We start from the raw sequence: 11,116 nt of genomic DNA, 5'->3' as shown, positions 1-11,116 counted from the left end.
AGAAAGCAGGTTATTTATTTGATGACCTACAACTGTCCAATTCTCTCAAAGGCTAGGCTGTAATTCTTTGCACCAAAGCTCTTAAGGAAAAACTCATTTTCTGACCTAAAAATTTGTATCTAGAGGTTAGTAATCACATTCCAATTGATATGAAAAGTGAATTGTAAAATGTTCTAGCTTGAATTTTTAAAAATTACTTCCAAAAGCTGTTATATTAGTCTTTCCTACAAGATTTTAAAAATCTTAACTGGAATTTCGTACAAAACGTATCTCATAATAAACTGCTAGAACCACACTGATTTCTTTTTAATTTTTTTTATTATGAAAAAAGTCAATCTGTGTTTTAAAAACATCTCTAATTATAATCAAATCATTTTTGCATGTAAAAGTTTGTTTTTTCTCCTCTGAGAAGTGGTCTTTTTATAAAAAAATTTGAATCAGACATTTGAAATGAGATTTTAAATAATTAACTAGCTATAGGTTAATTATATCAAATATAACAGGAAAAATTGTTAAATTTGTCCCAAAAGTGAATTCTAAGTTACAGGATCCAATATTTTTAATGGTCAATTGTTAACAAATAGTTACAGGGACTAAACTTAAATTTTTTCATTGTAGCATATGTAGCATATTTTAAAACAAAAGTGCTTATTAATAAAAAGAAGAACATTATCATTTTTATTAAAACATTAGGCTTTTAGTTCTTAAGTTTTGATAGGCACTTATCTCTAAATAAAATAACTTTCATTTACGTACAATTTTAGAATGTGCAGTGCATATTCACTCACACCATCACATTTAGTGCTTATTGGTAGGTATGATAAAGATATTTTCTATTTTAAAGAGCAAAAGTTTTGTAGTGATATTCTTTTCCCATAAATTAGGAGATATCCCAACCCAAACCTGTAGCTATAACCTAAAAAAGGAACACATACAAGTAAAATAGATATGTAAAATCAAACAACAATAAATGACAAGTTAATTCAACAATATTTAACGGACATTTGTTGGTGCCAACTGTGTTATGAGAGTTCAGGTATGAGAACAAGCACTGAGGCAATGGCAACCAAAGCCTTTAAAAATGAAAGAATTTTGCAAAGTGGGGAGAAATGGAAAGGCGATTTAGAGAAAAGAAATCAAGTAAGAAAGTTGTGAAGCTGAGGTAGGCAGAGCCTATGAAGAAAAAAAAGCAAAGAAAGTGCTTAAGCATTAGAATTAGATAAGTGATGTACTGACGAATGAGTAAGAAGGAAGACAGTGCTTCTTCTGCTGTTCTTAAAGTACACAGCCATATGCTAGAACTTCTTATGTATTGTTGATTTGACTGACCGTTCTTACAAAAAGAACTCCTACTGAGCAGGGTAGCAGCTTGCAGAGTCTCACCCATGTAATTTGTCTCAATAACATTTTGAACTAGAGGGTTAATGTTCAATAACATTAGAATTAGAAGGTTCTAACACACCTCCTCTGAAATCTCTCTTTTTAATAGCATGACTAAATACCCCTCATGACATTGTCTCAGTCAGGCTTAGGTTTCCTTAGGTTTCCTTTCTTTATATACAAAATAATGAGGTAGAAAAGATTCATTTTCAATCTAAAGTACAGTGATAAACTGACCTTCTTGTCAAGTCATATAAAAAAGTAAAAATCTTATAATTCTAGGTTGTCCAAAAAGACTTCTGGGTGTTCTAGGACTCAACTTGTCAAGTAAATGGGGAAAACATTACTCTTGGGCATTTTTCCTCTTATCACGCTTCTAAAAAATTTTTTGGTTAGTCCCATATTAATAAAATAAATATATTGCAAGTTTCCTATTATACTGTAATTTCACACTAGCATGCAAATTCTTTTCTTGAATAATGAAACAGTATTTATTTAATAGAAATAATACCTCATGCATAGTTCATTCATGAATGGTTTTGTGATCATCACAGCCAGAGAAATACCTCCCAATTACGAGCTTATTCTTATGTCTCTTATCCTTTACCATCTTGTATCATAATATATACAGATGTGTGTCCCTCCACCCTTTGGAGGCAGGAATTATGTTTGAACATCAATGGTGCCCAGAAGAAAGCTTTGGACATAACTGGTATTTGATAAGTATTTGCCAAATAAATTATTATGCTGATGATCATTAATGGAAAAGAATTTAGGAGAACATTAAAGAAGCAAGAATGGGTGAATATTGCACATGGTAATGAAAATGTCTTGGCCATGTTTCACAAGACCAATGGATATTTTAGAAAATTTACCTAAAATTGCCGTAATTTTCTTAGATCATTCCTTCCCTCATTATTAATATGTCCAAAGAAATCACTTCCCAATGTTGAAAATATTGAAGCTGTCTATTCAATACAGAATTCTAATCTTTCATCAGATGAGGTGCATATTATTTCTGAAATCAAGCATAATTCTGATGATGTTTATCAAGAAGCAGATAAAGTGCTCTCTTAGCATATGAGAAGAGTGACATAAATTATAGTATGGATAATAATGTAACAAACGGGAGAAAGTTCCTGTTTTTCGTTACACTAATTTTAACAATTTATGGCAAAGAAATCACACTACTCACCATAAACTGAATTTACAAAGTTTATTTGTAAAAATAACACCAAATAATTGAAGAGAAATGTTTAGTGTTACCATCTTAAGTTGTTAAAGCCAAGAAAAAGGAAAAAGAGGATAGAGTTAATGGAACCCACTGGCTACTGATGTGGCAGTTTATCAAACGTAGCTGTAATGAAAGATAAATAATACAGGCAATTCGCACTTCATGAAAGGATAAAAGTGTCAGTGTGTAGGTACCAGTTTTACTGCAGGCCATAATCAGCAAGTAAACGAAAGTGCAATGTCTAAAAAGTTTATAGCCTTCTATGAAGGCCTCGTCTTGTCAGGTATTGATTTAGGTATTCAGACGACTTCACTGGTATTAAACAAATTGAGTGTTTGTGAACTTAGAGGACATGTTCTATTTCTCCCAACAAAAGTTGCCTCGAGCTTAATGCAAAGTTGCTTCCATCACTTAAATTTAAAGAAAGGGAAGAAAATGCTGAAATGATATCTTACACAATTATTTTCTTCTTAAATAGAGGACAATCCAAAGTGAATGTTTCATACTCTCCACCTTCTCCACAAACATGGACTCCATATTTCTTAGAAAGCTGAAAATAAAAATAAAAATAAAAAACAGTAAACTTAAAATTAACTAGCAAAAATGCTCATTTAACATATTATTTGCTCTAAAAATATCCATGTATGAAGCTTTAATTCCAAAATAGATCGCAAGGAAAATAATGTTATATTTCTGCTTAAAAGACGTATTTAAAGCCATTTGAAAAATGCTATCATAAAGCATGGGATTTTTTCATAATCCCAAAACCTTTACAGAAATGTGTAAACAACCAACATTTTTGCATGTAATGAAAAATTTAGAGGTTATTATAAATTTTAGGACTATATTAGTTTTAGATTGAAAGAGAGGCTAAGAAGGAAAGGTACTAAGTCATTATGTAGTAAATGAGAATATGTACAGCATAAGTGTGCTTCTCCTCTTTGACCAAATGTGGAAGGGGAAAAAATGTGTTGTGTTTAGAGCATTTCTCAGAGACACAGAGAGAGCAATCTAAGGCCCTTCCTTAGGCCTGTGAACAAAAGAAGCCGCAAACATGGTTGTTACGCTTAAGGTTATTATTATTAGTAAAGCTCCAAGGGTATTGAGAACTAGTGAAGTTCCAAAGTTGCAGACAAGCCTTAGGAAGGTCTAACTTCAAGAAAGGTTAGAAGAGCTTATAATGTCATCTAATTAAACCTGAAATTTAAAAAAACAAACAAACCCACGACAACCCGTGATTGGTATTAAATGTAAGTTATACTATTTAAATGATCCTGATATTGAGAGTAAAATAATCTATTTGCCTGACACATAATCTCCTATTTTGCCTAAAATAATCTCCTTTGCCCCCCAGTGATGGGGGGCACTCTCACTAGCTGTGTTACTGAATCTTTCTGCTCCTGTGTTGAGGCTTTATTACTATGATTTCATCTCCATTCTGAATTTCATAGTTTTCTCTGCCTACAGCCTCTTTTAACCTAAGTCCTCATAGCCCAAAGGAAGAGTGACTCCACTGATGCCTTCTGTTACTGTCAGTACTGGGACTGTGCCATAAGTCTTCAGTTTTACCTGCATATTTATGCATTTATTTATTTGGTTATTTTGAAGTTGTGCTTCCATTCTGAATCCATTACATTTCAACTTTGACTATATGCCTTTAAGGATTTAAAGAATGGATCTATGAGAATTCTAAGGATCGGTAGTAATGTGAATGATACTGCAAAGCCAAATAGCAAGAAAAGTGAGGAAAGAAAACCGCTGGCATTTTGTAAAAGAGCTCACAGGAACAAAGTAGATAAATTTTCATGAAGTAGAGAAGAAGCAAATTTTATACAGTTGGTTCTTATGGGAGCTGATATCAGAAATATTAATTTTACCATGTAACTATTAAGATAAGCTTTTTAAGAAACATTTTGAACAGATGTGAATGACTTGGGTCATTTCATGGCTTATAAGAATGTCTTAGAGTCTGAGTATTTAAAAAGTGAATTCCTAGTAAAAGAAAAGACTATTATATGATTCTATCTTTTTCTGACATACTTACTGATATTGATATTCATATTAGTAACTCCATCTGAATGATACTCATTATTGAACTGAAAAGGTTAAGGGCATCATGAGTTCTCTGTTCAATTTTTTATCCCTTTCAAAGACTGCAATAACCATAACTATAAGAATATCCTATTAAATATTCTTTTCTTCTTTTAAACCAGCCTCATTTATCTGTTAGTTATCTTCTATTTGAAAAAAACAAAAGCCAAATGAAATTGTACTTCACCTTTACCCAGCCTCTCACCAGTTAGAGAAAACCATGAGGTTTATAAAACCCAGCCCCATTTCATTTAATAACATGTTTAACATATAAAATAATTTCATGCTGCATATATTCACTCACAGCACTTATTCGAAAAGTATTTACTGAATATCTATGATAAATTTGGCATTATTTTAAGTGCTGGGGATAACAATGGGAGCAGACATAAATTTTGCATGAAACAGCTTACTGCCTAGAGGTATAGACAGAAAGTTAAACAAGCAATTACAATAAAGGGTAGTGATAGCTTTGGTGGATACATGAGATGCTGTGGAGTATAAAGCAGGAGACCTAACTAGAAGGAACTCAAAAGGCTTCTCAAAGAAAGTAAAACTTAAGTTGAGATCTGAAGGATTGAGTAACCAGGAAAGGCTGGAGAGAGTGAGGGAAGGGAGGGGGAAAGAGAAGACAGAAGGAAAAACTGTTCCAGAAAGAAGGGCATAGGTTAAGTCCCAGAGCACATGATAGGTACTAGAAATTGAAATAAGTTTGCCATAGCTAGAGCATAACTAGATGAGTAATGGTGGTAGGACAGATTTTATGGGGCTTCAAGAACCATGCTAAGTCATTATCCTAAGGCCAATAAAAACCCAGGGATGGGTATTAAGCAGAAAACTGACATGACTGCATTTGTCTTTTAGAAACGTTCTGTCTGCACAATGGAGAATGGGCTGGTGGGGAGTAAGTCAAAAGCAGAAAGAACTGAGAAGTCACTGAAGCAATCTAGGCAGGAGGTGAAGATTTCCTGAACTGTGGAAGTGGCAGTGAAGATGGAGAGGAGAGTGCAGATACTTTGAGAGAGGTTTTTAGGAGGCTGAAATAATGATTTGTTTAGAGGAGTAAGAAAAGTTAAAAAAAAAAAGTAAAATTTCAAGCTTTCTGCATTGGGAAACTGGATGGATGGTGGTTCTGTCTACTGGTATCTCATCATGAGCAGTAGTTTGCTGAGAGAGTCCAATGACCTTATCCTTTTCAAATTTTATGTGGCATTTGATGTCTCAAATCTTTGAGATTATTTTCTTCAGGCTTCCATGTTATTGAATTTCCTAAGCTACTGTTATGCTTCTCTGACTCCTTTCCCTCCTGCGACTCCTAAGTTATAAATATCCCTCATTTTCTCTCTATAAGATGTTTTTCTCTATCAATTTATAGCCTTGGGTAGTTCCTGCACTGCATGGCTTCAAGCACCACTTTTGAGCTATTCTGCTGCTGCTAATACTAACACTATCACTACTAATTAAACACTATTTGCTTTATGCCTTAAAGTTAAGGAAATAATATAATTATTTAATCTTCAAAATGACTTTTAAGAATAAACAAGCACATAGACTCTGAAATCAGATAAATTTAAAGCATAAATTCCAGTTCTGCTACTTCCCAGCTATGTGACTTTGGAAAAGTAACTCACCCTCTAAGTAATTCCTCATCTATAAAATGTAAACATTAATTATAGCAACCTCATAGGTGTGTTAGATAATTAAATAAAATAATGCATAAAAACACTTAGCATACAATATGGCACTTAATAAACACTTCATAAATACACAGCTTAACTGTTAAGAGTAGGTAAGGCACATATTGTTGTGAGGCACAGTGAAAGCATTGCATAACTGGTTAAAATCAGTAGCTTTGGAGACAAAGTCTTTGGTTCGAATCCTGACTCTGTCACTTCCTAGTTGTGCAATCTAAGGTCATATAAGCTCTCTGAGCTTCAGACTGCTGATCTGTAAAATGGAGATGACACAGTATCTACCTTATAGGAGGGCTGTTTTCAGGAATAAAACCATATGAAAGGAAAGCCTAATGTACTGTCCAGAATATAATAAATATATACGCAATAAAATAGCTACTAATTTTATTTTTCCCTTTTCCAGAGGGGAGAACTAGACTGATTTGCAAAGGTTATGGAGCTTAAAACTAAACAAAATCAGAAGTTACAGTAATGTCCTGACTCTCTAAAATATGATAATAAATAACACACTGTAGTCTGTAACATGAACATCTCAATTGTACTCTAATCTTATAGTTTAAAGACATATGCCTTTGGTTTATGATATCATTTAAAACTCAGTATGTTTAAGACCAAGCATATCATGTTCTTTCTCATCCCTGCTCTCCTCTGTGAAAATATGTCCTTCTAATTTCTCCAATCATTGTGTGGACTAATCTTTGATTCTTCCTTTTCTAGTTTCCAGCAATTTAGTGCCAATTTCTTTTTCATTCTTTCATCAAAATTTTTATTTCAGTTTTGTTCTATCTCTCCATTCCTACTGTCAGTAGCTTTGTACTCCAAGCCTTCACACCTGTTTCCTATAACAGCGTTTTAGACTCTTTCATTTCCAATTTCTTCTACTCTCAAATCCATGAATACTGCTGCCAGACTAAATTTTCTGAGTTACCTTTTAATGATATAAATCCCTGCTGATGAACCTTCTACATCTTATTATTTCTTACCCCAAATCACTTGGTCCATCTCCAAATGGCTTTTATGAGTGGGTCCGAAATTCCTACCTTACCAGTTTCTTATTCATCTACCAACACCAGTTCCTAATTTCATTTAAAATAAGTTTCTCATTGTCCCTGCATATTTTCTTGCCAAAGAATCTTCATTCATATTGATTCATGTTGTTGCCACCACCTATGTAAATGTCACCCAATCCTTAAATCAGTTTAAATGCTAACCCTTCCAGGTCACGTGGCCATCTTCCATCTTTTACTGTAAATTACATTTACAGTAAATACAAATTTGGCTTTATCTAATCCAAGTTATCAGCATCCTCCCCCAACTTGTTAGACTCTACAGTCCGTGAAAAATTTCAAATCGTTGGGTTATTTTGTACTCCTTATAGCAGTTAGCATAGAACTGGGCACACACATAAGAAGTCCTTACAAATACTTGTCATTCGATTCTATTAGCACCACATGACATGGCAATTAAGAGTTCATCTATGATACATACTCAGAAATGTAAGGGACATGTTCTAGGTCATATTTTGGAACAGCCACTAACGATGGAGGACCTTCACCTCATCTCTTTAAATACAGTAATCGATGGACACTACTCCAGGTCAGATTCCTTAAAGTGCACCTTTAAGAATTTTACTCCCTTCCTCTAAAATGTTCAGGTTCTCTTCAATATCTGGATAATTAAATCTTCACTTCAGTATTCAAAATCATTCACTATTTGGCTTCATTCTCTTTTTTCATCTTCCTTTGCCAGTACTTGAAATATACTATAAACAATCGATTTAGTTAAAAATCTTATCCTTTTTTTTAAGTGCAATAAGGCTGTCAATTTATCTCTGAAATTACTCAGAATTCTCTCAACAACATGTAATTTCTTTCTTTAAAATTCTATGGCACATTTTTTTTTTTGCATTTTATTTTTCTAAAATTTTTATTTATTTATCTTTAAAAGTTTATTTATTTATTTTTTATGGTGACATTGGTTAACGAAATCCAGTAAGTTTCATCTGTACACTTTAACAGTAAAATATATATATATATTTACACTTATGTTTACCTCTCATAGCTAGATTTCTTATTTTTTACTTTCTTTGAGTATACTTTAATATACTTTGTAATTTATATGTCATTGGACATCTCAACCATAAATATCCTTCTGACTCGGTTATGTTTAAAATTCAAAATCTCTTGTCAAAGATGTTCTGCCTCCTCTTGACTTTTGAGGTCAGTTTAAGATGTTCTTTTCCATGAAATCAGCATTGCAGGGAACAAGGCTTAAAATTCTCTCTCACCCACAACATAAAATCAACTTTGGTAAAATTCTCTTTCTCTTTTGGTTTTTAAGTGATAGGTAGCTAGGCTCGAAACTGTGCTATTGTCAAAATCATAAAGAAGACAAGTTTACACATATAGAACAGAGCTTGAAACAGAGCTTTAAGCTTGAAATCTGCATTAAATCTGGTTTAGCTCTTATAGCAAGCATCCAGAAGAGTGGTATGCTCCTTAAATAGTCAATACACATCTGCTTACCTTTGATTCAGGCTAGAAGTCATATTTTCCAATTCTATGTGAACAGTCCTGGAAAAAGCAACCAAATCGACATACCCACAACTTATTTTTATATAATATGGTTTTACTCTTGCATCCAGCAGACAACTTTTACTTAGAGGATCTTAAAAATCAAGTCTTGGTTAAAGAGTAACTGCTGCTGGTAAAGATAGTGGATAGAATCCAAGCATCTACCCTCACTCCCTTCTAAAGCCTTACTGGAAGGTAGTTCATAACAAGGCATAAACTCATAAAGATGGAGGGCAGAACAAAGAAAGTGATAGAATCAACCAATTTAGCAGGACCAAGAACACTGAGTCCTAGACCAATAGTGGAGAATGAGGACAAACCCAGTTGACACAGTAGAATAATGCTCTCCTCTAAAACAACAAGGAAATGGTAACACCAGGTACCTCTAGAGGTGAAGAAGGATAAAAAGGGAACCAAAATAAGAAGGATTGATTGGCAGACTGTTTAACAAGCAGTCAGATCCCTAGATCCCTTCCCTCTTGACTAGCAGTTGACTCCCCTCCACCTGGCAGAACACTGGAGGTTTATTTGCAGAGGAACTGACTTGAGAAAAATGAGAAAGAGCTGAGGGCAGAGGTACTATAATAACAATAGAGGGATTCAGTTAATGTATGCACACAAGATTCTGAGACCTCCAGAATCTATTTTCCCTTGTCAATTCCCAGAAAAAAAAAAAAAGTAGCATGCCTTCACTTTAAGATAGGGGACTGAAGAATCCTTTTCTTTGAGATCTAACCAGCTCAAATTAAATGACCTGGTTTTACTTCCCTATAGTGAAACTCAAGGTCACAAAGCCCCACCCACACATTTAGTGCTTAATATAAAAACTTTAGGCCCCTACTTTTAAATATGAACAGAGCACCAAAGATTAGAAGAAACACCTCAAAATAAAAGTTAGAGACCAAAGCAAACAATGTAGAAAACAGACTATGCGGGAGAGAAGAAACAAAAAGCAAACAAAAAACCTGCAAAACAAAAAGGAGAGACAAAAAGAGAGAACAAAAAGAGAAATACATTATAATAAAGATAGAGTACTACAGACAAAAAAAGAACATTCAGAGAATAGAAAATGAGCTTTAGAAATTAAAAATGATATAAAAACTCAATTGAAAGATTTAAAGGTAAAATTAAGAAATTTTCTCCCAGAAAAGGTAAAAATGAATTAGATAAAAATTAAAGGAGAAAAGTTAGAAATTAAAGGACCATGTAATTAATAGAAATCCCAAAGTAAAAACCGATGGGTGGTAAATACCAGTGAACTAATTCAAGAAAATTTTCCGGAACTGAAATTTTCACACTGAAAATTCTACCTATCCCAGCACATGGATAAAAATACACACACCCAAGTCACTAGCACATCAAATTTTATACTTCTAGAGGCAAAAGAAATATCTTACATACTCTCAGAGAGGAGACAATGAGAGAAATAATTAGTCACATATGAAGAGTCAGGAATCAGAATGACTTTGAGTCCATACCAATCTGTAAGGAAATGAAGCAATACTAGAAACGATCCAGAAATATATTCTAAAAATAGAATTCTATGAACCAATCACAAGTGAGGAAAGAATAAAGATATTTATAAATATTTACCTTCTGTGAACCCTTATTAAATTTTTTCTAGAGAATGTACTTTACAAAAATGAGAATAAACAAAGAAAAAGGAAGACACTCGACCCAGGAAACAAGGGCTTCAACGCAGAAGGAAGCTAAAGAGATCTCCAGAGCTATAGGGAGAGGCTAGGATGACAGCCTTGTAACAGGCATAGAAGAAACTGATCCAAATTATACCAGGTCAGCAGGTCCTAGAAAAGACTTCTACAGGAGGGAAGAAACTGACAAAATACTTAATATGTCTGAACTTCTGGATAAGAGATTAGAAAACTGGCAATGAATATAGTGTTGAATTAGTAATAAGTACACAGAATACTAAATAAATGAAGAAAACAAGATAATTATTAGTTCAAAGGAAAAAAATAAAAAGTTGTAGAGGAAAGGTTTATTACCAGAGTTTATTAACTAACTCAGCTGTGATTGGATTTTTATAGGCATTATAATGTAAGCACTGACTATTATATTATAGGTACTATAATGTGAACACTGACTATTGATGCAACATAACCATATGGGTAGATGGAAGGAGG

At 33.4% G+C, this 11,116-nt stretch overlaps 1 protein-coding gene across 1 annotated transcript in view; it reads right to left on the bottom strand.

The window, feature by feature from the left end:
- Positions 1–11,116, bottom strand: part of DPH6 (diphthamine biosynthesis 6) — a 138,749-nt gene that overhangs the window by 4,406 nt on the left and 123,227 nt on the right. The window contains exon 7 of the mRNA XM_006920514.3: positions 3,070–3,164. Within this exon, the coding sequence (XP_006920576.1) occupies positions 3,070–3,164 (95 nt within the window). The remainder of the gene's footprint in view (positions 1–3,069; positions 3,165–11,116) is intronic.

Source organism: Pteropus alecto, unplaced genomic scaffold (genome assembly GCF_000325575.1).
Source record: "Pteropus alecto unplaced genomic scaffold, ASM32557v1 scaffold86, whole genome shotgun sequence".
In the NCBI taxonomy this organism is placed as follows: Eukaryota; Metazoa; Chordata; class Mammalia; order Chiroptera; family Pteropodidae; genus Pteropus; species Pteropus alecto.
This window is presented reverse-complemented; position numbering and strand designations above follow the sequence as displayed.